At 42.6% G+C, this 26,160-nt stretch overlaps 2 protein-coding genes and 2 long non-coding RNA genes across 8 annotated transcripts in view; 3 read left to right on the forward strand and 1 right to left on the reverse strand.

Annotated features, from left to right (window-relative positions):
• The window catches only part of LOC124288411 (kinase D-interacting substrate of 220 kDa-like), a 35,499-nt gene extending 30,443 nt beyond the window's left edge, over nucleotides 1-5,056 (forward strand). For both annotated transcript variants that reach the window (XM_046724932.1, XM_046724933.1), the window contains one exon: nucleotides 3,906-5,056. In XM_046724932.1, coding sequence (XP_046580888.1) covers nucleotides 3,993-4,910 — 918 coding nt within the window. In that variant the 5' untranslated portion in view covers nucleotides 3,906-3,992 and the 3' untranslated portion in view covers nucleotides 4,911-5,056. The remainder of the gene's footprint in view (nucleotides 1-3,905) is intronic.
• A 209-nt stretch (nucleotides 5,057-5,265) lies between these two features.
• Nucleotides 5,266-9,796, forward strand: LOC124288419. Its single transcript, XR_006901447.1, has 3 exons — nucleotides 5,266-5,275; nucleotides 7,366-7,368; nucleotides 9,683-9,796. It is a non-coding gene; the product is annotated as an uncharacterized LOC124288419 (long non-coding RNA).
• A 1,270-nt stretch (nucleotides 9,797-11,066) lies between these two features.
• On the reverse strand, nucleotides 11,067-19,673 carry LOC124288403 (cholinesterase 1-like). 4 transcript variants are annotated; one of them, XM_046724923.1, is made up of 4 exons: nucleotides 16,685-16,871; nucleotides 12,754-14,238; nucleotides 12,383-12,546; nucleotides 11,067-11,468 (listed from the first exon to the last, which is right to left on the reverse strand). In XM_046724923.1, exons 2-4 carry the CDS (start codon nucleotides 14,235-14,237, stop codon nucleotides 11,431-11,433), a joined length of 1,686 nt encoding a protein of 561 aa, XP_046580879.1. In that variant the 5' UTR covers nucleotide 14,238; nucleotides 16,685-16,871; the 3' UTR covers nucleotides 11,067-11,430. The 4 variants fall into 4 exon arrangements, with proteins under 4 accessions (XP_046580879.1, XP_046580880.1, XP_046580878.1 ...); XM_046724924.1 differs by lacking the exon at nucleotides 11,067-11,468 and adding an exon at nucleotides 19,640-19,673 and having other exon boundaries at nucleotides 11,849-12,546; nucleotides 16,685-16,744; XM_046724922.1 differs by lacking the exons at nucleotides 11,067-11,468; nucleotides 16,685-16,871 and adding an exon at nucleotides 16,612-16,678 and having other exon boundaries at nucleotides 11,849-12,546.
• On the forward strand, nucleotides 16,328-26,083 carry LOC124288409. Its single transcript, XR_006901441.1, has 3 exons — nucleotides 16,328-16,457; nucleotides 18,949-18,960; nucleotides 26,071-26,083. It is a non-coding gene; the product is annotated as an uncharacterized LOC124288409 (long non-coding RNA).
• The last annotated feature ends 77 nt before the right edge of the window (nucleotides 26,084-26,160 follow it).

Here is a 26,160-nt window from a genome sequence, read left to right on the forward strand (position 1 = left end):
GCGCATGGTACCGGCAATGTTTTGTCAAATAGCCAGCATAGCTCAGCCCGGAATTTATGTTTGTGTATCCCTTGGTGCAATTGTTGCAGGCGGCTCGTCATCTTCAGCTCCCTTTGTTTTACATGATAAGCAAGTTTCTGGACAGATAACAAATGGATGAAGTTCTTGCGCATGGTACCGGCAATGTTTTGTCAAATAGCCAGCATAGCTCAGCCCGAATTTATGGGTTGCGACTTCGCCCGGTTAACCAAAGACCATGTTGTCCGTATTTTTGTCACTTTCGTGTGTAGCGTTTGCAAATGGCGGACTACTGTTTGTTTACGGAATTTTGATGATTAGAGTGACTATGAAGTGCCCTTGCAGAATTCTCTTGGCCCGAATCGGATACCAAGTCCAGCCTATAAATGCAAGTAACAACGAATGCTTCCATTCCGATAAGAGTGACTGTGTCGGATTTTGACAGCCAGTCGAGAGAGACTGCTTATTGAGGGTGACGGACAGAAACACCGTGAGCGGTTTGCCTAGTCAAGCACCGAGTTCAGAGGTCACTGCATTATGCAAGGATTGTCACCAGGCAGCGATCTACTACCTATATCACTCCACCTGGCGCACCATTATTTTGTTCAGCCAAAGAAGCGTTCCTGAGGTCACCGATCCTACTTAATTTCTACAATTTGTTTATAATGTGAGCGTTCCTGTAGATTGACTGACAATCTCCATCGCCAAACATACTACATTGAGCACTCCATCAGAACTGACGTAGTTGCTCGACTTATTGAACGTTCTTATATCTGGAGATATCTTTTTGTCAGAGGCAAGAGTGGTTAGACCTCTCATTTCCCTCGACCTGCGATGGCCGTGGGGTAGCCTAGTGGTTAAAGGGTTGACTCGTCACGCCCAAGACCCTGGTTCGATCCCCACATGGGCACAATGTGTTAAGCCCATTTCTGGTGCCCCCCGCCGTGATTTTGCTGGATTATTGCTAAAGGCGGTGTAAAACTAAACTCAGTCAGTCAGTCAGTCCCTCGACCTGTGAGGCGCCTACCTTCACATCGGATACATCCAGACTATTGGAAGTATCTTCGATTTACTTTATGTAAGTCATTGATACCAATGGAGGATCCTGCTGTATGGGCATATGCGCAGCCCGTGGGTTTTACTCAGATACCCATTCTGTTAACCAGCTACCTGCATTGTCGAGCGTGACAATTGACAACAATATCGGCGACTGTGTTCAAGCCCAGCAGGATCCAGTCGTCCTTCCTTTCCACAGACAGTTCATCATCAAGTTGCTCACGCAGTTAGGATGGCTGCTAAATTGAGCAATCAGGGGTAACACCGACCGCTGTTTCTTCTTATTGGGACAATATTCAACACGCCAGGTCATGATGTTTGTGCCCCAGGAGAGGTGGGACAAGATTCAGTGCAACGCACCACTAATGTTGGTCCAACCCACACCTTTTCGCCAGTGGCAGAAGTTACTAGGGTGGTTGGCGTCGGCACAAGTGCTGACTGACAGGGCCAGCTGCAGCTTGCCCTCTTCAGATGGTTCTGTGCCCATACCTCGGGGGCGACAACCCCAGGGAGTTGATTCGTCTTCCCGCACAACTACATTCAGTCTTTCGTTGGTGGCTCAACAAGTGGAATGTTTGTGTTGGAGTCTCTAGGGTGCCCTTCATACCGACTCAACACCTATTCGTTGGCACATCTTGCAAGCTGGTGCGCTCACTTTCTCCATCAAGTGGCCTAGAAGTGGTCATCAGGAGAAAGGGCCCTTCATCTAGCGAATTGGAATTCAGCATTGTCATTATCGCCTGTTCGGCTTTCGGGACAACCATCAGCTTCAGCGCAGATGATCACCAGTTCGCGATCGTTTCTGCTTTGTGTACAATCTGAATACAATTCTGAATTTTATTTCTGATTTGTGTCTTCGATTCTTCTGGGACTTGTGAGTTTCCGATTCAATTACCCTTTCACTCTCCACGGGACGGTGTCTGTGGGGGTTGAGTCGAAGCAGGGGCTGGCCTGATACTGGTCGTCAGACCTTGGAAATCGTGGTAATGCGACTGTTTACACACTCGCTAAGCTGCGTCCTTTCACTTTCATGAAGGTAGTGACTGACCACCACATTGCTCGGGAATCCGGTCCCTGGAGCACTTGTGTTTTAGTAAGTCAATGGGTTCGAACTGACCATTGCAGGTCTCGCTTTTGAGGCGGCTGGAGGATCGCCACCTCACTTACTGTCCTCTGCTCCACGGATTAATTACGTCAGTAAAGTGAGTCATTCGAAGTGTTACACCGTGAGCGTTACTTAAAGCATCGCGCAAGAGCCGCCGTCTGCGTAAGAGACTGTTTATACCCTTGTCTGCTGCTTCCAAGGCGGAAGTCTCTCGCACAACACTCTCATATTGGCTACGAGCTACAATACTCACGAGCCTACACTTTTGCGGTTTGCCACCACCTCGGCAGTTAACCCTCATGAAACCAGGGCATTGGCTTCTACTATGGCGTTGCATAGCAACTGCTCGTTAACTGCCATAATGGAGGGTTGTTTTGGCGATCTGACACAGTTTTTCGATCTCATTACCTCAGAGATGTGTCGGTGGCGGATATTCAAGGCCTTCATCAGTTTGGACCACTTTCGTCCTTGCCAAGCAGTTATCAGCGGCACAACATCATGAGATAATGAACTTCCTTGTGCTCCGATGCTATATGGATCCCACTGTGCAGTTGATCCCAAGTCGCGATCGTTTCTGCTTGTGTACAATCTGAATAAATCTGAAAAACTTTTCTGATTTATGTCTTCGGGATTTAGATTTCTCCTCTCATTTGTTTGAGACTACAGAGTCGCCACCTCACTTACTGTCCTCTGCTCCGCGGAGTAATTAAGTCAGTGAAGTGAGTCCTTCGAAGTGTTACGCCTGTGTAGCGTTCATGCTCCTAAGTGCCTATACACATCTATGTGATCTTATTGTGGTAAGTAATGGAAGTCATAAGATGATGTTGTGGTACTGAGCGTTAAAATTGTGAGTTTTACCGATTCAATTTCTCTTTCACCCTCCTCGGACGGTGTCTGTGTGGGGTTGTTTGAAGCAGGGGCTGGCCCGATACTAGTTGTTAGACTTTTATTACGGGGGTACCTTGGAAATCGTGGCGATATGCGACTGATTACACTCGTTAAGCTTACGTCCCTTTCACTTTGTGAAGGTAGTGACTGAACACCACATTGCTCGGGAATCCCGGTCCCTGGGAGCAATTGTGCTTAGTAAGTCAATGGGTTCGAACTAGCCCTCATGCGTAGTAACTTGGTAGTTATTGGCCTACCTTGTAGTTGCTTCCCTCACGGTTGTTTGGGCATAGCACTTAGCTGTTATCGCTTGAATTCGGGTAATCTATGACCCACCTTCCTACCGTGGGATAAGTGCAAGTCGTGAGATAGGATAAGTTTAAAAATTTGAAAATTTTAACTATAAATTGTATATTTATATACTTATCCTATCTCACGCGATAAAGTCCCTCCCTACCTCCCCACTACATAGATTACCACCGTTTCCGGTTTTGTCCTTTTATGGCTCCAAGATCGAGAATGAGTATGTGAGGTGATCACGTGGGTGAGGACTGCGCATGCCTCGTGCTGTCATGGACTAGTGAGCACGACTGACACAGAAGGCACGCACAGCACGGGAGAGGGGCAAGGTAGGCCTTGGAGCAAAGTTTTAATTCGTTTCCACTCATGGTCGAATGAAGAGAGAGAGGTGCAAGTCGTGAGATAGGATAAGTATATAAATATACAATTTATAGTTAAAATTTTCAAATTTATGTGGCAATTTTGTACAATTTGCAATTCATCGGTCCGTTTCTGACTCAAACGGACTGTATAGTACACAATTTATTTGATGTTGCAGCGACTCTATTACAAGCAGACCGTGACCTCTACTCTGCCAGCAGGGACGGTAACCAGGAGTTTGTGAAGCTGCTCCTGTCTGTGGGGCATGCAAACATTAACACTAGAGGAAACTGGAACAGGACACCCGGTGATGGAGGCAGCACTGAGCAGACACAGAGATGTGGTGAAGCTCCTGGTCAGGAAAGGAGCAGATATCTCACTGGTTGATGAGGTCGGTTACAACATCCTTCACTTGGCCTGTCAGGGAGGAGACGTGGAGACTGTGAAGTTGGTCCTCTCCCTGGACATGCTGGCCGTCAACAGTAGAGCATTGAAGAACAGGACACCGGGTATGTTGGCAGCAAGGGAAGGACACAGAGATCTGGTTGAGTTCCTTGTGAGTAAAGGCGAAGACGTGTCACTGGTGGATGAATATGGCAACAACATGCTTCACTACGCATGTACAAAAGGAGACATAGAGACTGTGAAGTACATACTGTCTCTGAACGTGGTGGACATCAACAGTAGAGGATGGAACAGCAGGACCCCAGTGATTGATGCAGCAAGTGGGGGTAACAGGGATGTGGTGAATCTTCTTGTGGCTAATGGGTCAGATGTGTCACTGGTGGACGTTGATGGCAACAACATCCTTTACTACGCCAGTGTAAGTGGAGACATGGAGACTGTGAAGTACATATTGTCTCTGAACATAGTGGACATCAACAGTAGAGGATGGAACGGCAGGACACCATTGATGGAGGCAGCAAATCTGGGTAACAGCGATGTGGTGAATCTTCTGGTGAGTAATGGGGCAGATGTGTCACTGGTGGATGATGATGGTGTCAACGTACTTCACATGGCCTGTGAGGAGGAAGGTGACATTGAGATTTTGAAATCTGTTCTGTCTTCGAACTTGGTGGACATTAACGTCAGGGACGGCAGTGGGCAGACAGCGGCTGACGTGGCAAGATTCTGGGGACACCAGGAGATGTTGGATCTCCTGCTGTCATACGACGCTCAGTGAAGTCGGTGTTGATGGAGTCAGAGATAGAGATATGTCATTACTGAGACTGACGTGGCGTGTGCCCTTCTCATAGTCATGGGTCAGTTTTCATGAGACAGGTGGGTTCTAGTTTCTTTCCGACAATAAATAAAATTTGTTGAAGCCATTTTCAGACATTTTGTCATTTGTTGTGTTCATATATTCAGGGTAAGTCATCATTCACGGCAACATTTACAGTACTGTATGTTTTAAATGTGAATATCGAATATTTACCCCTGGAACTGTCAATATATGAGGGGCGATCAAAAAGTGTAGTCGGCCTCATGTCGAAAATGATAAAAATGCAGCTGTTGTTATGTTATATTTTTCTACATATTATCTGTCATGTTAGACTCAAACTTTGCCACTAGCTACAACCGTTTCCACAAGCTGCATGGAAAGTCTGTCTTCCACAGACTGTTGTGTTTGGAAAGTCTGTCTCCCACAGACTGTTGTGTTTGGAAAGTCAGTCTTCCACAGACTGTTGTGTTTGGAAAGTCAGTCTTCCACAGACTGTTGTGTTTGGAAAGTCTGTCTTCCACAGACTGTTGTGTTTGGAAAGTCTGTCTTCCACAGACTGTTGTGTTTGGAAAGTCAGTCTTCCACAGACTGTTGTGTTTGGAAAGTCTGTCTTCCACAGACTGTTGTGTTTGGAAAGTCAGTCTTCCACAGACTGTTGTGTTTGGAAAGGCTGTCTTCCACAGACTGTTGTGTTTGGAAAGTCTGTCTTCCACAGACTGTTGTGTTTGGAAAGTCAGTCTTCCACAGACTGTTGTGTTTGGAAAGTCAGTCTTCCACAGACTGTTGTGTTTGGAAAGTCTGTCTTCCACAGACTGTTGTGTTTGGAAAGTCTGTCTTCCACAGACTGTTGTGTTTGGAAAGGCTGTCTTCCACAGCCTGTTGTGTTTGGAAAGGCTGTCTTCCACAGACTGTTGTGTTTGGAAAGTCACTCTTCCACAGACTGTTGTGTTTGGAAAGTCAGTCTTCCACAGACTGTTGTGTTTGGAAAGTCTGTCTTCCACAGACTTGTGTGTTTGGAAAGTCTGTCTTCCACAGACTGTTGTGTTTGGGCCTTTGAATCAAACATGGTGCGGGTGTGCTTCAGCATGTTCCCCTTAAGCATACAAACAGTTGTAGTTTACAATCGCTTCTTAAAGTGACTCTCCCTTCATGTTTACTCAAAGAGTTTGTTTTTGAGACTCCACCCACACCCTTTCAGATAATGTAATCATAAGGACATAACTTATTCTAATGTTTTCACTTAATCATACATGATGCCAAGGATCCAAACTAAATACTGAATGGTCACACAAGTGTCAGCTCTCAGTACATTGTAAACAGTGCCAGCTTGAATACCTGTACACAGTGTTTTTGAAAGACTAAGATAGGAGTGTCCTTAAAAAAAACAGCCCGGTAAACAGTAAATCTAACTCGTAAATCTAAATCAAGCAATCCCAATCTTTGACTGTTGATTACGACAGGAAATCATCCAATACTATCCTGAACATATTTTATATGCTATTATCTGATGGCTTACCATTGTCCGTGAGGTACCAAATGACAGATCGTTTTCATTTTCTGCAATTGTTGGGAAAATATTATACCCAATCTGTTGTTACGACTAATATCAGATAAACCAGTTATGTGAAAATTTGGATATGGCATTGCGAATAGGGGTGGGCGATAATACCGGTTAACCGGTATATTGCAATTCGAACTTCACTATACGATATATTGCGGTACACTTTGAGCGAACCGGTTCTCCCGATACAATTTTCGTGATGTAGTCAAAACTACTAACAACATTTGTATTTCCTTTATATTATTATACATTAATAGTTTTGAGAATGTTTATTGGTCATATAATTGCATTTGCGTGACTTTTAAACCATATAAATAAAAAAATAGATTGTTACCGCCACTCGTAGGGATAAACAAACCAAAATGGCGGACGCCGCTGCATACGCTTTTTCTCGAGATCTAAACTTTCGAGCGAAGTCTTCAAATTGGAAATATTTTCAATTGATCTCTTGTACCAGTGTCATTGTTTCAAAAGAAAGGAAACAGTAATTTCATTACTTTAACCCATGTGTTACACTTTCACAATATATTGCAATACATATTGCAATACGCCAACACATATCATAATATATCGCAATACGAAAATTTTGGCGATACCCAACCCTAATTGCTAATGATTCCTTCCAAATAAAATGGAAGCTTTTCAGACACTGGACATCAAGAATATGGTTTGGCCGACTACTTCTTTTATCGCTCCATAAACGGTCTAAAGGGAAAAGTTGTGTAATTGTACAATGCTAATCTTTATATATAATTCTGTGTCAATTCTGTTCTCAATATATACAGTGAAACCTGTCTAAACCGGCGACCCACGGGATCGAAATAAAATGCCGGTTTAGACAGGGTGCCGGATTAGACAGTGACGATCGTTTTCCAATATGGCAGCCATTTATTTGTGAAACATACACAGCAAACTCTTGGTTTAGTTGCAGCTGCAATGTAAAATATTACACAGTCATTACATTAGTCTTTTAGTGATCAAGGGTGTATCTTTTGTGAAATACCCATGAAGGTCCGGGTTAGAATGAACCCATGCTTGTCGTAAGAGGTGACTAAGGGGACTGGGTGGTCAGGCTCGCTGGCTTGGCTGACACATGTCATCGTTTCTAAATTGCGCAGATAGATGCTCATGCTGTTGATCACTGGATTGTCTGGTCCAGACTCAATTATTTACAGACCGCCGCCTTATAGCTCGAATATTGCTGAGTGTGGCGTAAAACTAAACTCACTCCCTTTTGTTAAATCGCCACTGATTAGTCTGACAATAATAGCACTGGAATCGTTTGAATCTGTCTCAAAGTAAGCAACACAAACGCAGAAGGCAGCTTTCCGCCATGTCATGAGACGACTTTTACATAGACTATATTGATGCGCAGCTGCAATACATACATCCCTGAATTACAGTTCAGAATGAAATGACTGATGGATGGTCTTAGTCTCCAATTCCAATCGTGAGTGAGTATGTTTTACGCCGTTTTAGCAATATTCCAGCAACATCACTGCGGGGAAAACCAGAAATGTGGGGAATCGAACCGGGCCTTCGGCATGACGAGCGAACGCTTTAACCACTAGGCTATGTGAAAAGTGAAATAGTGTTGATAACGTTAAGCTTAAACATAAGGTGTGAAAGCGTATTTCTGAGTATTACTGGTCATTTCTCTCAGTTTCCATTAAAAACATCAAGGCAAAAACAATACACATATATGTTTACATATACAATCCCCCATACAATTCCCCAATCCACACCGCCGCCATATAGCTAGAATATTGCTGAAGGCTGCGTTAAACAACAAACCTACTTACCTGTTCCAAATCCACTAAAAACTGAAAACATAGTCCCTTAACAAAATTAATAATATAATTTATTTAATTAAGTGAACACGTTTAGGAAAAACTGTAGTGATCACAAAAGTTTTCTATTTGATCCACATTAAAGTGATACCAAATGAACCGCCAGGTGCACGTTAGGATTAAACGTTTTACGATTTACTGGTTCCATTTTGCATCACATAATCCGTAAATATACTCGGCAGAAAAAGAAACGCATGGTGATGCATGATTAAACTGTCAATAACTAACAAACACTGGGTTCAGTAATAACAAATGACGTTTTGTTTATTCACTTCTATTCTTGTTTCCTTTACAACAAGAAATATATAGACACCACTAAACACCATTCTCAAACTGTAAACATTGTCTCTTGGTCGTCTCTACATATGCGTTTCAGCAATCCAGTGTAATGCTTTAGATATGACATCTAAATGACGATTCAATTCTGTGTACATCTATATGCACATGTAGCGGCCATAAAATTTCCAAGTCCCGTGCTGGGATTCGAACCACGGACCTTCTAATCCGAAGTCAGACGCCTTGTCCACATGACCAAAGAGGTTAACCCCGTCAGCAAGCTGACAAGGTAAGGATGTCATCTGTGGGATGACTCCACACCCTGCTACATACTCCCCCGTCAACCGAAGGCACGCCCCGAGCCGCATAGTTGGTTACTGAGACTTATTTTGCTCAATTTTGATATGAACGTGCTCAGCCCCACGTTGGGCGCCAATGTAGCGGCCATAAAATTTACGAGTCCCGTGCTGGGATTCGAACCACGGACCTTCTAATCCGAAGTCGGACGCCTTGTCCACATGACCAAAGAGGTTAACCCCGTCAGCAAGCTGACAAAGTAAGGATGTCATCTGTGGGATGACTCCACGCCCTGCTACACACATATATACTGAGTAAAAAAAGAAACTTCACATACTGTAATTTGAAAAATAATGAATAATTTTTCTCTGATGATACATCTATGTATCCGAAATGGGATCCCTATATGTCGACTCTAGAAAAACGTTAGCAAAACCCACTCAAACCCATCCATTCGTCGTGCAAATGACGTTAGTGCCAAATCAGGTTTTGCACGTGCAGTGGATCACGTGATCTTCGCATTTTTTTCTTTTGACTTGACATTCTGTATACCCATGTTTTGGAACGGCGGTGTAGCCTAATGGAACTGATTACCGGTATGGCACTGTCAGTGTATCGAGTACATCACACAGATCTCAGCAATAAAATAATAACAATTTCACCATCTTAGCATCTCTTGTTCTTTTATAGTGCCCTGAAGAAAGAATGTGAAGTTTCTTTTTTGACTCAGTATATAAATACCTGTTCAGGTCACACGGAGGTTACAGTCGGTATTGACATTTTGAATTTTCACATTCACCAATAAATTCAACATTAAACATTCCAGAGCTATACTTGTGCAGACATGGTTTTGTATGAAAATCAGTGGTTTCCCTTTATTTTTTTAAATGAGCACTTATCCTCATAAAATCTACATGGTTCATGACCCGTGAAGATCCGGGGTAGAATAGGTCTTCAGCAACCCATGTGCTTGCCATAAAAGGCGACTATCTTGTCGTAAGAGGCGACTAACGGGATCGGGTGGTCAGTTTCGCTGACTTGGTTGACACATGTCATCGGGGTGCGCAGATCGATGCTCATGCTGTTGACCACTGGATTGTCTGGTCCAGACTCGATTATTTACAGACCGCCGCCATATAGCTGGAATATTGCTGAGTGCGGCGTAAAACTAAACTCACTCACTCCACTCACTCACTACATGGTTCATACGGGTTAGAAAAACTCATGTTTCCCATCGCTGTGAGAAGCTCATTAAGTTGTCGACATATGCAGCTCTCGACCTTAATGAGTTAAATGTTTGATGTGTATTTGAAATATATTTGCACATTTTATGTAAACAACACATGCCTTGTAAATAGCAATGAGCATGAGGATACCAATCCAGACCTGTTCAGAGATTCGATCTTTCTTGGGCTTCCTGTACTTAATCCTCGTGTTTCATGTAAGTATTATGACGTGAAATATGTAGTAGAGAAGCGCCAATAGTCCATTGCAAGGCAGTTAAAATTTAACTGAATGCTACAGTACACGTTCTTCGAATTTGATCCGCCTAGATACAATGCGCAATTCCAAGCAATAAAGTCTGGTCATTACCTGTTGAGTAAGTTCAGTGATTTTCATTCATGGGTTTCCTTGGGACCAAATAAACGTCGGACTATATTTGTATATCCATCTGAATGTGTCACCATGAACACACATCAACATTTCTTAACATGCAGTCTTCACAAACAACTCACATACACAACTCCATACACTTAGACATGAAAAGGAACCTCGAAAAGCTATTAAAAACATTAAAAACACGAAACACCACCACAACCCACTACACAGAAATGACTTCCGCAAACAAATCCCTTAAAGCTTCACTACTCTTAAAACCTCATAACGCATGTACACTAAAACGAAAAACGTTCCTGAAAGCGCCTCTAAAATCCCCTCACACTATCTTTAGAAATATATCTATGAGTTGACTTACCTTAGTTGATGATGTATCTACCAGTTGACTTACCTGAGCTATTGACATATCTAAGGGTTGACTTCCCTGAGTTGATTACTATGATGTATCTAAGAGTTGACGTGATTGACACAGCATGCTAAAATTACCTTAATGTGGAAATGTGAGGAACAACAGAGTACAATCACATTATCTGTTTATTGACAGGTGTTTGGGGTGTGGTGAAAATGATGGCTTTTGGTACTAATGAATCAGCAGTGTAGTGATCCGTGGAGATCCGGGATAGAATTGGACTTCGGCAACCCATGCTTGTCGCAAAAGGCGATTAACAGATCGGGTTGTCAGGCTCGCTGACCTTGTCGACACATGTCATCATATCATCTGGCGCATATCAATCCTGATCACTGGAATGTCTGGTCCCGGCTCGATTACTTACGATTAATATTACAGCTGGAATATTGCTGAGTGCGGCGTTAAACAACAAACTGACTAACAACAGTGTAAAGGGTTTCACAACATTCATGCAGTTTGACGTTGTCACTTTCATCCTCTTGTGCAGTACTCCTGCCCTTCCACTGGGTCTGAAACACATCAGTGTTATCCTTCATTTCCCTGGCTGCAGTTCACAAATATTCCCCCAAAGACACAAGAGAGACAAGATATCAAAGCTGTATGAACATAGATATATGGCTGTAGTTCAGTATGATTCCAGGAACGATATATCAGCATGGCGATATTGCCATGAACGTATCTGTGTGAACATATCAATATGAACGTCTTAATGTGAATCCCTTGTGGTCGAACAGCAGGGTCAAGCAGAATATGCTTGATGGTGAACACTTCGTCGCAAGCAAGAGACACACATGGGAGGTCCATCCCCATCCGTTTTCAGCAGATAGTCATAAGTAAACCGACTGTGGCCAATACGACATCGTCTTAAAATTACCTCATCGCGTCTAAGTCAACTCGGTGCTCTCCGTCTTTCTTGGTGTTTACATAGCCCCAAGACACACGGTCCCCATCCACTGCCCCCTGTCATTTAGTTTCGGACAACAAATTAACAACAGCAATCAGTTGCTATCTGCGCTCCCTGTTCTCAGGCACAGTTTCACTGTATAGTTATATAAACAATTAATATACAAATTATAAATACATACAAAATACCGCATGCACAAGTTTAAATAATATTTATTATTCATTACTAAAACATATCTTTACCATTAGTAAATTAAACCGGGAGTGTAACTCCTTGTTACAAAATGTATGTATAAACATGGACTTTTTACTAGAAACATATTGATATGGATCTATCGAGGTCAACATGAGCATACGCTGCAGTATTCAGTATTGCACTTGTCCCAGTGTGATGTGTTCCAGACATTCAAAGATCGACATGTCGATCTTCTGTGGTTTTGTGTCCTTTTTTAGTTAAACAAAAGAAGCATCAAGGTCACTTCTGAAACTATTAGACTGTACATTCCATCATAAACATTACCTTTAGAAATCATAGGTCGAATCCTGTTGATGAAGACACATTCGTGGTTCACTACACCGTGTCCTGCTGCTAATTTGCTGCCCACGTCAAGCGCCATGTAGGAGAGATCAGTGTTGTCAGAAGCTGGCCAGTTCACCTTGACGGGGACAGGAGCGTTAGGGTCGCTGTAAAAAACATATGACTTCTGAAAATACATTTGACTTCTGAGAATACAAGATATCATGGGATAATGTACATATATATGGACAATTTCAGGCCGAGTGGGGGCTCTTTAACTCAATACATCATCTGATCCAAAACTTATGACCTGCGTGAATTCCGTGATTGAATATGTCTCTTACTGTCTCATACTCACTCTATACCTCACTCACCCTGACTTGGCAAAGTTGGTCCAGTACGTCATCATGGTCCTGCTGAGTTCCATCTCCTCCTCTGTACATCCCAGAGACTTTTCAAGGGCCCAACCAAACACAAAGTCAAGCTCGTATGTGTGGGCTGCTCCTATCCACTGTGGAAACGAACTAACTGACAGTCGGTGATTAAAACTGTACACGTAGGAAGGGTTGTCAGGAGTGTACAATCTGTCAAACTCAAGATGAGGACATTTGAAATCACTATCTGAAGTCATGCGAATCATGATATCCAAATAGTCAGTGTCTTTTAGAGGCGCTTTCTGACTTTCATAAAACAGGCGAATAGGCTCTTCAATTTCTTTACCATTAACCAAGTCAGCAGAAAGAAGACTTTCATATTCTGGTTGACTTAAAATCAATGTTTCCGGTAATGTGGACACGTTTCTCATTTGCGGCAACGTCATTGCCAAAAACATAGCTGTCTCGTCTTCTGTAAACCCATGCAAAACACTTGTCTGCTTGATGGATCCGCTGGACAGAAGCGTTTTGGGGTCATCGGGGAGGAAGTACCCATCCACAACTGGAACAAATGCAAGTCCTTCATCTAACAAAGCAAGCTGGACATCTGCCATAGTTTGGGCATCTGCTGTCTTCATGCACTCAAAGATGTCTGCATCAGTTGAAGATGAAGGACATTCGAGATAATCAGCAAACTTCTTTATTTTCAATTTGGCTGTTTTGGGTATGGTGTATCCCCAAGGGCAACTGAGGGTCCCACTCTGCATGATGGCTCTGTCAAACAAGTCACGTGACAGAGGTGACACCAGGTGGTGACCCACGCAGACACCACCAGCACTTTCTCCAAATATGGTCACTCGGGTTGGATCTCCACCAAAGTTGGCAATATTGTCTTTCACCCATTGTAAGGCCAGTCGTTGATCCATTAAGCCCATGTTGCCAGGAATGGTATCTGGCCCAAGGTAGCTGAACCCTAGAGGTCCCAATCTGTAATTCATTAAAACAACGATGACGTCACTCTCTGCTGAAAGGTATTTTCCTTCATATAGTGGCATTCGTGTAGATCCACTATTAAAAGCTCCACCATAGATCCAGATCATCACTGCCAGATTGCCATCATTGTCTGATGGCGCCCACACTGTAAGATGAAGGCAGTCTTCACTGTAATCGTCGGGTATCTGTTTGTGATTCTCAACTGCGCCATCAGCATCTTTAATTTGGAAGCAGGATGGTGTCTGTTTTCTTGCATCCCTAACTTCCGGTCCCCAAGACTCTGAAGGCTGAGGGTGCTTGAAGCGGAGATCGCCTACAGGTGGCTTGGCATATGGAATTCCATAGAATACGTCAAGGGACTTACCCAACACTGACAGTCGTTGTCCAAGAAGTGGGCCATTTAGAGTTGACACTTTCTTTGTTTTCGCAGTATGCAAAACTAGCAACAACGTCACGAGCGTCGCAAGTGCAAGCCTCATCCCAGTCCACATTCTGGAACAACATAACGATTTCACAAGTCAGCATATTTTGTTTCTGAATCACTTTCTAATTCATATTCCCAGTTGGTCATATTCCCTTCACACGGGACACGGGAGGCTGATGACCTGGATTATGTAAGTTAAATATAGGTTATCACGCGAGTGTGTTTTGGGATGGTTATTACCCTGCATTAGGAATAAACATTGTATTTCACGAGCCTTGCCACAAATCATCAAGCTTAACTTCGTGGAATGTACACATATATCTATGACGTCCCAAATATGTGCGTAGTAATACGTTACGTCACAAGCTCGGTGACACAATTTCCTACTGATCACTCAGTTGACTCCGTCAGGTCATCTAGTTCCCAGTAAGTGATTATGTTAAGGCACATGTTGTCAACAAATCTTGAAAATAACAACAATCTCGTATGGAACTTCAAAAACCTTACATTAACCTTTTGCCCAACAAATGTTCGCGTGATATCCATGTACCTTATGCTCACTAACACTGACAGTCGGTCGGGGAACTCGTGCTGGTATTTTCGTAAACCTATGAAGTTTTGTCTTCGCTTCGTAATCCACTCCATCTATCATTACCAGACATGAATTTTCTTGGATCAAAGCACTAACAGTACGGTAACCACGGCAGTCAATCCGGACACGATCGCCGATAGATGGGCGTGACGCCATGTTTGTTTACACTGTGAAAGTAGTCCCTAAAATATGCATATGACCTCTCTAATTTGCATCAATATCAGGACATTGCAGGACCAGTATTCTGCGAAGATCATGTTTCTGGATTCAGTGGATATCTACACTAAAGGCTGCACAACATGATGTCCATTGGTAAAAACGTACATGGACATACAGTGTGTTACGTGACGTCACAGTACGTAATAGAGAAACGTCAACAGTGAAGTCTGTCAAAATGTTTCTGATTTTTACAGAATACGTTCTACGTATTTGATCCGAATGAAATATATTGGCACATTTGATGTAAATATCACATAAACAGGTAATAATGAGTGATGAGCCTATGAATATCGTGCCAGTACAAACCTTTATTACCCGTGCTGTGGTTCAGTGAACTCATTTGTGTGAACTCAGTGAACTCTAAATGTTCACTGTTTGCCTTCCTCGGGAATAAACAACCCAGGAGTACATGACCCTGACTGCCCGTGAGTCGCAAGTAGGTCAACAGTCACATCACCATCTCACTGCTGTGTGAACAGGGACACATTGCGAACATATATACTACCAATCAAAAGTTTAGACTCACTTAAAGCACTTACTATATGCTATGTATATATATGTGGTTACTTAGAAGATGAATTTCTCCACTAACTTTGGGGGAACCAACTGCAAACCTTATGCAGATGAATGGCACGAGGATCATGCATCAAACTGCTGAAAAACATGTGCAAATATCGTGCACGTGAACAGCTGCGTTTTGGTGTAGGTTTTTGTTAAGAATTCACCAATTTTCACTGAGTTTCATGATTTATTGAACTTATGACAATAATCTTTTCAACCTTACGAATATGTTTTACAATGCATCAGTTCATAGGTAAACAGTACCTTTAAACAGTATGGAATATTTTGCAAAATCTAGTTCAGAACAGTTGACTGAAGTAAGTGGCTACATTTACACTAGTGAATCTATATACTTTTGGTGGGTAGTATAGTGACATATATCCCGGGCTGAGGGTTTGTTTGGGATATCTGTCTCTTCAAACACGGAAGTCCATCAGTCGGTCCACAACACTTTATTCGGCAGCTAAGTATGCAGTTACATGATAGTGCAGCAACGACCAGGCAGCATCACAGAGGCGATCGTCAGACCACCTGCCTAGCCGCTGTCTGAGGGTCAAGTCCCGTTACATTAAGAATTCATTTTCTATATACTACTGACTGTCATGCTGCCCTGTATCGTATTACGATACATGTATGGTCAACCTGCAGTATCCAGCATGCACCTCATCCACAATGTTAAACTTCCGTGGCCAACCGGCCATACTCTAAGGTTCATTAGGGTTAATTACACGCAGGCAGCTGACCTGTACATGGCTGTGCTGATGGTCATGATAATAAGCTGCTGATATTTCATGTATATTGTCAGCACTGTGATTTAGATTTAGATAACACAACTTTAACTTAACTCAGAGAATATACAAACATGTCTATATTCCCCGATAAAACCCATATCCCGCCAAAGCGCCTACGATACATGTTAGACAACGTTGGCACGAACACAATAAACATCATGCAAGTCAAGTAAATTCATGGGAATTTCCTAAACTTTCAATGTCTGAAGTAGCATCACTGCTCTGCACGGTGTTCTACATTTCGGACATATAAATAGATTGTCATGCTAATCACACACCTACCTTGTACCTGACTCTACAGGTGTGCTCTGGATACTGCTTAAATTGTGTACACGTTCTAGCCACACCTGCCTTGTACCTGACTCTACAGGTGTGCTCTGGATACTGATTAAATTGTGTACACGCTCTGGTAAGCAACGAACTCTTGCTAAGCAACAACCTGAAGGCTTCCGTGTAGGTAGGTTAGTGACCGACCTATCTGTCTGCAGGCGTATGTAGTCTCAGTGTTCAAGGATATCCTTTAGTGTGAGTAGACGTTGGCTCCAGTGTGAGTAGAGCCCGTTGGGAACTGGGGAGGGTTGGGCTACCTAGTGCCGTAACTGGTGTGAAGAGCCCGGCACCCGGAACCTGAAGAGGGAGGGTTGGGCTACCTAGACTGGCGGCAAGTCTCCGTCCCAGTTTATAATGATGTGTGGTGTGATGTTGTGTGTGTAAATGTGAAGATAGGAACCTGGGGAGGGTTGGCTACCTAGACTGGCGGCAAGTCTCCGTGCCGTAATGATGTGTGGTGTGAAGGCGTTGGCCCGGTGAAGAACCGGCACCAGGAACCTGGGGAGGGTTGGGCTACCTAGACTGGCGGCAAGTCTCCGTCCCAGTTTATAATGATGTGTGGTGTGAGAAGGCGTTGGCTCCCGTGTGCCGTAAATGTGAAGAGCCCCGGCACCGGGAACCTGGGGAGGGTTGGGCTACCTAGACTGGCGGCAAGTCTCCGTCCCAGTTTATAATGATGTGTGGTGTGAGAAGGCGTTGGCTCCCGTGTGCCGTAACTGTGAAGAGCCCCGGCACCGGGAACCTGGGGAGGGTTGGGCTACCTAGACTGGCGGCAAGCCTCCGTCCCAGTTTGTAATGAAGTGTGGTGTGGTTTTAAAGATGAATGTGGTATTGTGAAAGTGTATTTTATCCTGGCCCGTCCTAGTGTTGTAACGTTTAGTGCCAAAACCTGCAAGGCATTTTATATAAAACCTAAATGTCTATTTTTTTAAGTTGTATATATGTTGTACAGAATTTCTTTTATCCACTGCAATGTACATGTTTTTAAAATATGGTTTAAACTAATTTGAAACATTTTGTGTCTCTCATAACTCTCATAACTACAATGTCATAGACTAAATAATTTCAATAAGTTCCTTCAAAACTTCATATATTCAAACGATCTATTTGTTTCAATTATGTCCAAAGTACACCGAAATTCTAACTTCTTTGTCTATTAATGTGTTCAATGTCAATTAACATCTCCCTACGTCGGCGGATCTTGCGTATGTCAGTGACCTTGCACAACGTGGCGTAATGTCCCTATGCATAAAACCGGACTGACAGTCAGAGAGACCAGTCAGGAACGAGGCGAGGAGACGGGCCCAGATCATCGACAGAAGCGGACGGATTGTGCAGCTAGTCGGGGCGTCGGCCAAGGCCGTCGCCTAAATCGGGAACATTGGCCACTCGGTCGCGATGTGCGTTCTGTAACGTGATTTCCATCTTATGTACCATTTCTACCGTTATTCCAGAACTATCATAAACATGGCTGCTGCTGTCTTCAACTCTACACCTGAGTTTAGTGTCCGTCTCTTGTCCACCATCCTGAACTACCATCCGAGAGTACCCCAACGAACGCTCTTGGACAATAGCATCTTATTTGTAAATTGAGGCGTTGATAAACTATATGTCTGTCTGTCTGTCTGTCTGTTTATCTGTCCCAGCATTCTCTATTGCCAGGCTGTGGCTGCAGGTAACTCGACCTGCCCTTGTCTCACCAGCTGCCTACAGAAATCTCACTCCGACTTCTTCTGGCAAAGGTGCCATCCACACTTCAAGCTGTTTCTATGGTGACGCTTTGCACAGAGAACCCCCTGTGTTTTAGGGTACCTATGTACTTTTGAAGAGGGGCTAGGGAGCGATTCTTTTTACTTCATGTAATTGCCAAATGGATTAGGAAGAAGATAATAGTATTTCCAACCCTTATTTAAGAGCATTTCGATGTCCGGCTTACAAATGTGCCATCCAAACTTCAAGCTATATCTACAGTGAAGAGGCGAAGAGGTGAATTTTAGTTAGTTTGCGTACAGGTGATCTGATTGTGTGGAGCTAAAGAGTTTTGGTTTGCGTTTTGCAGTTTCTTCTTTCAGAGACCATATATGGTGCAGGTAACGCCATATACCGGTATATGGTGCAGGTAACTCCATATACCGGTATATGGTGCAGGTAACTCCATATACCGGTATGTGGTGCAGGTAACTCCATATACCGGTATATGGTCTCTGCTTCTATAAAACAATGCGGTAATGTTTGTTTCGTGCGTATCAGTGCAGTATAACTGCCGCTTGGTTAACTTCTATGAGTGACATTTAGAAGTTGGTGTGATGAACCAAGCACCTGCTTGATAGCGCTGGTAGTAGGTACACCGAAACGTTGCTCAGGTTAATAGTAAAGAAGTTGTGTAGCCATAGAACTCTCCCCGTTGTGCCGCTCGGTTTTATTGTGGAAAACATTGACCCACTCATAATACTTCAACTTTCACAAAAGACCATTGATTTGTAAAACAAGAAGTAAGTCACGTGGAAATACTTTATTCAAAATGCGGAGCAATAAAGTAAAACCACGTCAGAGAATTCAAAAGCAAACACACAGAAACATTCAGAAACTATAAAGTGAAATGATTGTACTTAAATATAGGTGGCGAGAATGCATTATTAACATTGGAAGCAAAATATATAAATAGCAGGGGATCATGTACAAAAATGTGACGTGAGAATAGATATAATATATGTGAATAAGCATAATATTAAGATTAAAATCGAGTTCTGTACTTTGGGAAGAGCCTGTGTAAGTCTAGGCTCTCAGCTCTAGGTTCTATCAGATAAAGAACAGTCTCGCCGCAACACGGCTATTTCTGAAGGGGGATATAATTAAAAACACCGCATGTGTCTCAGCTGACTGGCTCTTTTAAGTGGCTCATGAGCCGTTCACGGCATTAGCCTTCCTTTGATGTAACACATTACACGATATGGTCTGTAGCAACAGCAGTGTCAGCCACTATGATCTGTAGTGCAGGCAATAGCTTTGCAACAACATGAAGGTGCCCATGGTGGGTAGGTTACAGGCAATCAATTTGTTTATGGTTTTGAAGTTCAGCAAATGTCCTTTTTCATCTCTTACTTCGTACCTGACCCCACAGGTGAAATCTAGACACTACACTACGTGTGTACACACAGATACGCTGTTGAACCAGTGATTTATCACACGATAACCTCATTTGTGTACAATGTGTTTGGGTCTCAGCCAACTCAAAACTGGATTGGGCAACAGACCGTGGTTGAACTCTTAATGGAATTCCTAAAGCAGGGGTTACTTGTAGTGTGTATCAAGATGTGTACCACTGGGCTGCACGGGAAAGGCTGCACAAGCTATAGCCTGTACTAGTCTTTGACTGAGGCAAAAATATAAGATGGAAATGAATTCACTGTATAACATTTCATTTCATTCTAACAGCACATTGCATACACTTAATGTATTTTTAATTTTTCAAGAAACATACAAATATCATTATCAAACATATTTCAGTGAACAATTTATCTATATTTAGATAAATAGCATATGTTCAACAGTTCAATCAACATAATCTAAATGGACAAGATATTTGTAACATTTGTAATAACACGACATTGCATTCACTGAACTCTATTTTTCGTTTGGTATTTTAGAAAATGGTCAAATCCTTTTTTTCCATTAACATATTTCAATAGACAATTTAGTTATATTACATAAATAGCACTATTTTATGCCCATTCTCATTTCAGCATTTCATTCAACATTTCAGTCAATATTTCTTAATCTAAATGGACAAGATTGGGATGAAGCATCCACAAATAGCATTATGTCCCATTGGCCGTTACAGAACTGCTCATTTGATAAAAGGCTGGGTAGCCTAGAGGTTAAGGCGTTCGCTCGTCACGCTGAAGACCCGGGTTCGATTCGCCACATGGGCACAAGACGTGAAACATGGGCACAATGTGTGAAACCCATTTCTGGTGCTGCCAGTACCTACATACGGTGCCGAGCTCTGGGGATACCAAGTGGTGGAACAAATTGACAAAGTACAGACAAAGCTCATTAAACGAATTCTACATCTGCCTCTGACAACCTGCAATCCTTGTGAAAGTGGGCGATCTCTATTATATGTTTCTTATGTAACTAAATGTGTTTAACATACACTGTATGGCCAAAATAATCAGCATGAATAACGACAGATTACCGAAGCAAAACATCTAAATGCTATATGGACTAGACAACGTTAACAGATCTTCTTGGGCCACAAAAGTCAAACATATTTTATTGCAGTTCTGATTCGGTAGGCTTGGATTATGCAAGATGTTGGACATATTGATATTGTCATGTCTGAGTTCAAACAAAGAGTGTCTGACTACAACATTCAACGATGGCAGGCTTCAAGTTCATATAACTCAAAGTTGGCAGCAGTTTCAACTCAAATCAGCTCTCCTCCATTGAAGCAAGCGTTAACCAGATTCAGATGTGGCTGCCACCAGCTAATGATCGAAATGGGGAGACGATTGGGCATAAACATCAAGAACCGCTCATGCAGATACTGCCTTCCATATAATATCCAGCTTGTAGAAAACGAGTACCATTTTATCGTTGTCTACTGTGCCTCCTCCGACTTAAAAAAAGGCAAAATACTGATAATAGATAATATAGTAACCCCTCATTTGAAACGTTTGTTCGACTTATGTCTTCAAATCACAAACATACTTCTGTGAATCTGTCAATATATATATTGCTATGAAATTGTATGAATCACTTCGTTTGTAATCTTGTAATCACACAACTGAAATGTTATCTACTGTGGGCCTGTGGCCTAGATAAACGTTCTTGTTGGAGTGAGTGAGTGAGTATGGTTTTACGCCGCTTTTAGAAATATTCCAGCAATTGCACGGCGGGAGACACCAGAAATGGGCTTCACACATTGTACACTTCTTGTTGGAAGTTCTCCCCAGATGTAGTCTCACACACTCACTCACTCACTCATTCACTCAAGTGTATTTTGAAATGCATAAACGCTACCATTTTGGTAACCATTGGTACATATGTCATACTCCTGTGAGTGAAGCAAGTTTCACCGCCTACTGTTGCATATTGCTAAAAGCGGTTTAAAACCCAACTCACATCCTCACTCACTCACTGCTAATTGAGTCTTGGTATCTTCAGTGTTACTATGTCAACAATCTCCCCGTCTAGTTCTTTCGACCTGATGATAACGACTCTCTAAAACTGGATCAGTATTGTCAGTGGGTTTTAGTGACTGAACATATGGAAACAGATAAAAGTAGTAATTGTCTGAAGTCCCTGGCTTGTGTTCACCGTTACTTTGCTAAAACATGGAGCCCAGGTCCTGCCTAGAATATGAATATATCTATTTATTAATTGCAGTTTCTCATCTTTATTGTCTAGATGTAGGATACAACATATAATCACGAAGAAACCAAATTAGCCTAATATCCAGAAGATATTTTACAGAAAAATACTGTTCATGAAAAATACTCGAATATATAACGAAAAGGAGCCCAAGCACTTTCTCCATTTTCGTGGAAATCTAGACATGCCACATCTTCTAGACTTACATTGGCTTTCTTGGATATGTTTGTTTCATGGTATATATGGCAGACTACAATGCTATATGGCTGGAATATTGCTGGGTGTGCCGTTTAGCAAAACAAAACAAAAGAAAACAAACTAAAAACAAAACAGAAAAACAACTAACAGACCCAAACCAAAAAAACACACCATTACACCCAAACTGATTGGTGGTTATTTGAAACTATTTCTGATAATTGTTCATAACGGCTAGTCTTATCTGGCAGCTGGCTTGGGTACACGGGCTGGTTTAAAGATCAGGCGAAGGACTCCAACATGAATGGATTTACTGGTATGTAAAATCCAGGTGTTAACATATTGTCTGAGAGAGAGAGAGAGAGAGAGAGAGAGAGAGAGAGAGAGAGAGAGAGAGAGAGAGAGAGAGAGAGAGAGAGAGAGAGAGAGAGAGAGAGAGAGAGAGAGAGAGAGAGAGAGAGAGAGAGAGAGAGAGAGAGAGAGAGAGAGAGAGAGAGAGAGAGAGAGAGAGAGAGAGAGAGAGAGAGAGAGAGAGAGAGAGAGAGAGAGAGAGAGAGAGAGAGAGAGAGAGAGAGAGAGAGACTTTCAAACGGGAGAATTTGTACAACGTGTTAAGTCATGCCTTTGCTGTAACGTTGCTTTAGACTGATGTATAAAATGGTGCTGTATGTTTCAGTGATCACGTCCCTAACACTGCTGGTGGGGCTACCATGCATGGTTCTAGGTGGGTGCTGTCTTGTCTGATATTCTTACACTATCCCGGGTTTCGCGGAATGTAGATGAAATAACGTGTCATTGAACGCCGTCTCCACACAGGCACACACATGCACTCACACGCACACAAACACAGAGAAAGAGGGAGACAGACAAATACAAACACACTAACACACTTACACAACCACACAAACACAAACACAATCGCACCAACACTTTCACACAAACAAACACAATCACACACAATCGCACTAATACTACCACAGTCACACTAACACAACCACACAAACACAAACACACTAACACAATCGCACACACACACACAATCACACCAACACATTCACACTAACACACATACACAATCACACTATCAAACACAAACACACTAACACAATCGCACACACACACAATCGCACTAACACATTCACACTAACACAATCACACTAACAAACACAATCACACTTACACAATCACACACATACACACACAGACACACGCACAAACACACACAGACACACGCACAAACACAAACACAATCACACTAAAACATGCAATCACGTTAACACAATCACACTAACACAATCACACACATATACACAAACAGAGAGAAACGCACGTACAAACACAATCACACTAACACACTAATATACACCATCACACTAATATACACATCACACTAACACAATCACACACATATACACAAACAGAGAGAAACGCACGTACAAACACAATCACACTAACACACTAATATACACCATCACACTTATATACACCATCACACTAATATACACATCCCACTAACACAATCACACTAACAAACAAAATCACAAACACACATTATCATTTACAAAAACACAGACAAACGCTTACACACGCACAAACATGCCGTAGTTTCATTCATTTGTACTGATTGAGAGTAAGTGGCGATTCATTTTGGATGTATTTGAGATGTGCTAAGATCCCGAAGCCTTAGACTTAAGTGTTAGAACCTCCAAACCGGTCTGCAAAATAATGCACAAAAGCATTAATCAAACACCCACTTTTTCTTTGAAAAGTATGAAACCACTATATGCTTTGGTGTATACTTTGAAAAACAATTTCTATATCAAAATGGTAACTGTAACATACTACGAATACTACACGGCCATTGGTCTTCCTCGGTCTTTCAGCTCTTTAACGACCTGACAAGTTGACAAATAACCGTGTGGTTAATGATCAACTTAGTATCCCGGGCTGGTTAGCGCGTTTTGGGGATATTGTCTCTTCAAACACAATAGTCCATCAGTGGGTCCACAACACTTTATTCGTCAGCTAAGTAAGTAATTACATGATAGTGCAGCAACGGCCAGGCAGCACCACAGAGGCGATCGTCAGCCCACCTCCTAGCGCGCTGTCCGAGGGTCAAGTCCCGTTACATTAAGAATTCATTGTCTATATACTATACTGACTGTCAGGCTGCTGCCCTGTATCGTATTACGATACATGTATGGTCAACCTGCAGTATCCAGCATGCACCTCATCCACAATGTTAAACTTCCGTGGCCGGCCGGCCATACTCTAAGGTTCATTAGGGTTAATTACACGCAGGCAGCGGATCTGTACATGGCTGTGCTGATGGTCATGATAATAAGCTGCTGATATTTCATGTATATTGTCAGCACTGTGATTTAGATTTAGATAACACAACTTTAACTTAACTCAGAGAATAAACAAACATGTCTATATATTCCCGATAAAACCCATACCCCATCAAAGTGCCTACGACATATAATATATCCGCCGTAGCACGACCAGTCCGTAGACGTTTCAGGCTGTCTACTACTATGTTGTTGTAGGTGTTGGTTGTTGTTGTGTGTTGGCGGATATTCCTCAAAGTGACAACACAAGTCCGTCTGCGGGTCCACAACGTTTTATTCTGAGCTGTGTTTAACTAGGAGCTTAGTGCTCAGCTCCCAGTTCCAAACTAACTAACCAACGCTCATTAATTCGACTATATCTCAGATCTGATAATCTGTCTTCCTTAAATGGTATTATGGCAAGACCATGTGGAACCTCGTCCACAACCCACATGCCTCTCGTGCAGTGGTCATTAGGATCATCCTACTCTTGACCTAATAAGACCATAGCAGAAAGCCACAGTCTCAGAATTTCAAGAGTATGTTTAATCATGCACCCATTATCAGGCCAGCGGCCAAACAGCTGACCAGTACATGCCTGACCTGTGACCTCGTTACATCCCCATGCGGTGTTAGCTAAGGGGATAGGGGAGACTATCGGTGTTACGACCCAGCCGGGGAATTCGCCCGGCGCACACTGCGCGTGGCACACAGTATAGTGTATGTGGTATACAGTATATTGCACTTGATATACTGTATACTGCATGTGATATTAGCGCCGAGCACATCCCTGAGTCACGCATGCCAATAACTTGCCATCGTGTATTTGCTTAAAGTCTACGTCTTGCCATGTCAAGAAAAGTAAATGTTTTGTATATATTTCATCATGTCTTTTATGTCAGTGTAGAAAGCTGAGTGCACAAGCTGCAATTATGAAATTTATACCCCAATGTACTTATCTCCTTCGCATCACGTGACCGTCACCTTTTGAGACATTGAGTGACGCACGTGTTTTGTATGTGCATTCCAGTGCTAGGATCTGATCCGCTGTTCGGACAAAACTCAGTTGTTGCTTAATTTATGCTTATGTGTATATGCCTAAGCCGTAATTGCGATAACGTTTAATAAAGCAAGGTACAAGTAATTTCACTCTACTTAGGGGGAGCCCGCTGTTTTCAGTGTCTCGGAATAGAGAACCCAGAAAACTGCCACACTGTTGGGGAATGTCCTGTTGGTATGGTAAGTGGTGATGTTTCTTTGATGAGTGAGTGCGTGAGTGAGTGAGTGAACGAGTGAGTGAGTGAGTGAGTGAGCGAGCGAGAGGGCGAGTGGGCGAGTGAGTGAGTGAGTGAGTGAGTATTTATACCGCTTTTAGCAATATTCTGGCATTATCACGACTGGGGACACGAGGGCTTCACATTGCTTCAGACATTGTACCCAGGTAGGGAATCGAACCCAGGTCGTGATGAACAGACACTTTAACCAATGGGCTACAGCATCCCCCAGTTATTTGACAACATTAAGCATGAGATGATTTAACTGTATTACTCTCCATAAAGGTGACCTAGCTGTCCAATATTCCTGATGGTTTCGTCT

This window comes from Haliotis rubra, unplaced genomic scaffold (assembly GCF_003918875.1).
Source record: "Haliotis rubra isolate DU_JTF1 unplaced genomic scaffold, ASM391887v1 Scf417, whole genome shotgun sequence".
In the NCBI taxonomy this organism is placed as follows: Eukaryota; Metazoa; Mollusca; class Gastropoda; order Lepetellida; family Haliotidae; genus Haliotis; species Haliotis rubra.

What these genes read in the sequence shown, in the direction of transcription:
- LOC124288403 (XM_046724924.1), bottom strand. Translation starts at nt 14,237, where the DNA reads ATGTGGACTGGGATGAGGCTTGCACTTGCGACGCTCGTGACGTTGTTG. An exon ending in ACCAACTTTGCCAAGTCAGG is followed by an intron (nt 12,547 to 12,753) that starts GTGAGTGAGGTA and finishes TGTTTTTTACAG; the next exon opens with CGACCCTAACGCTCCTGTCC.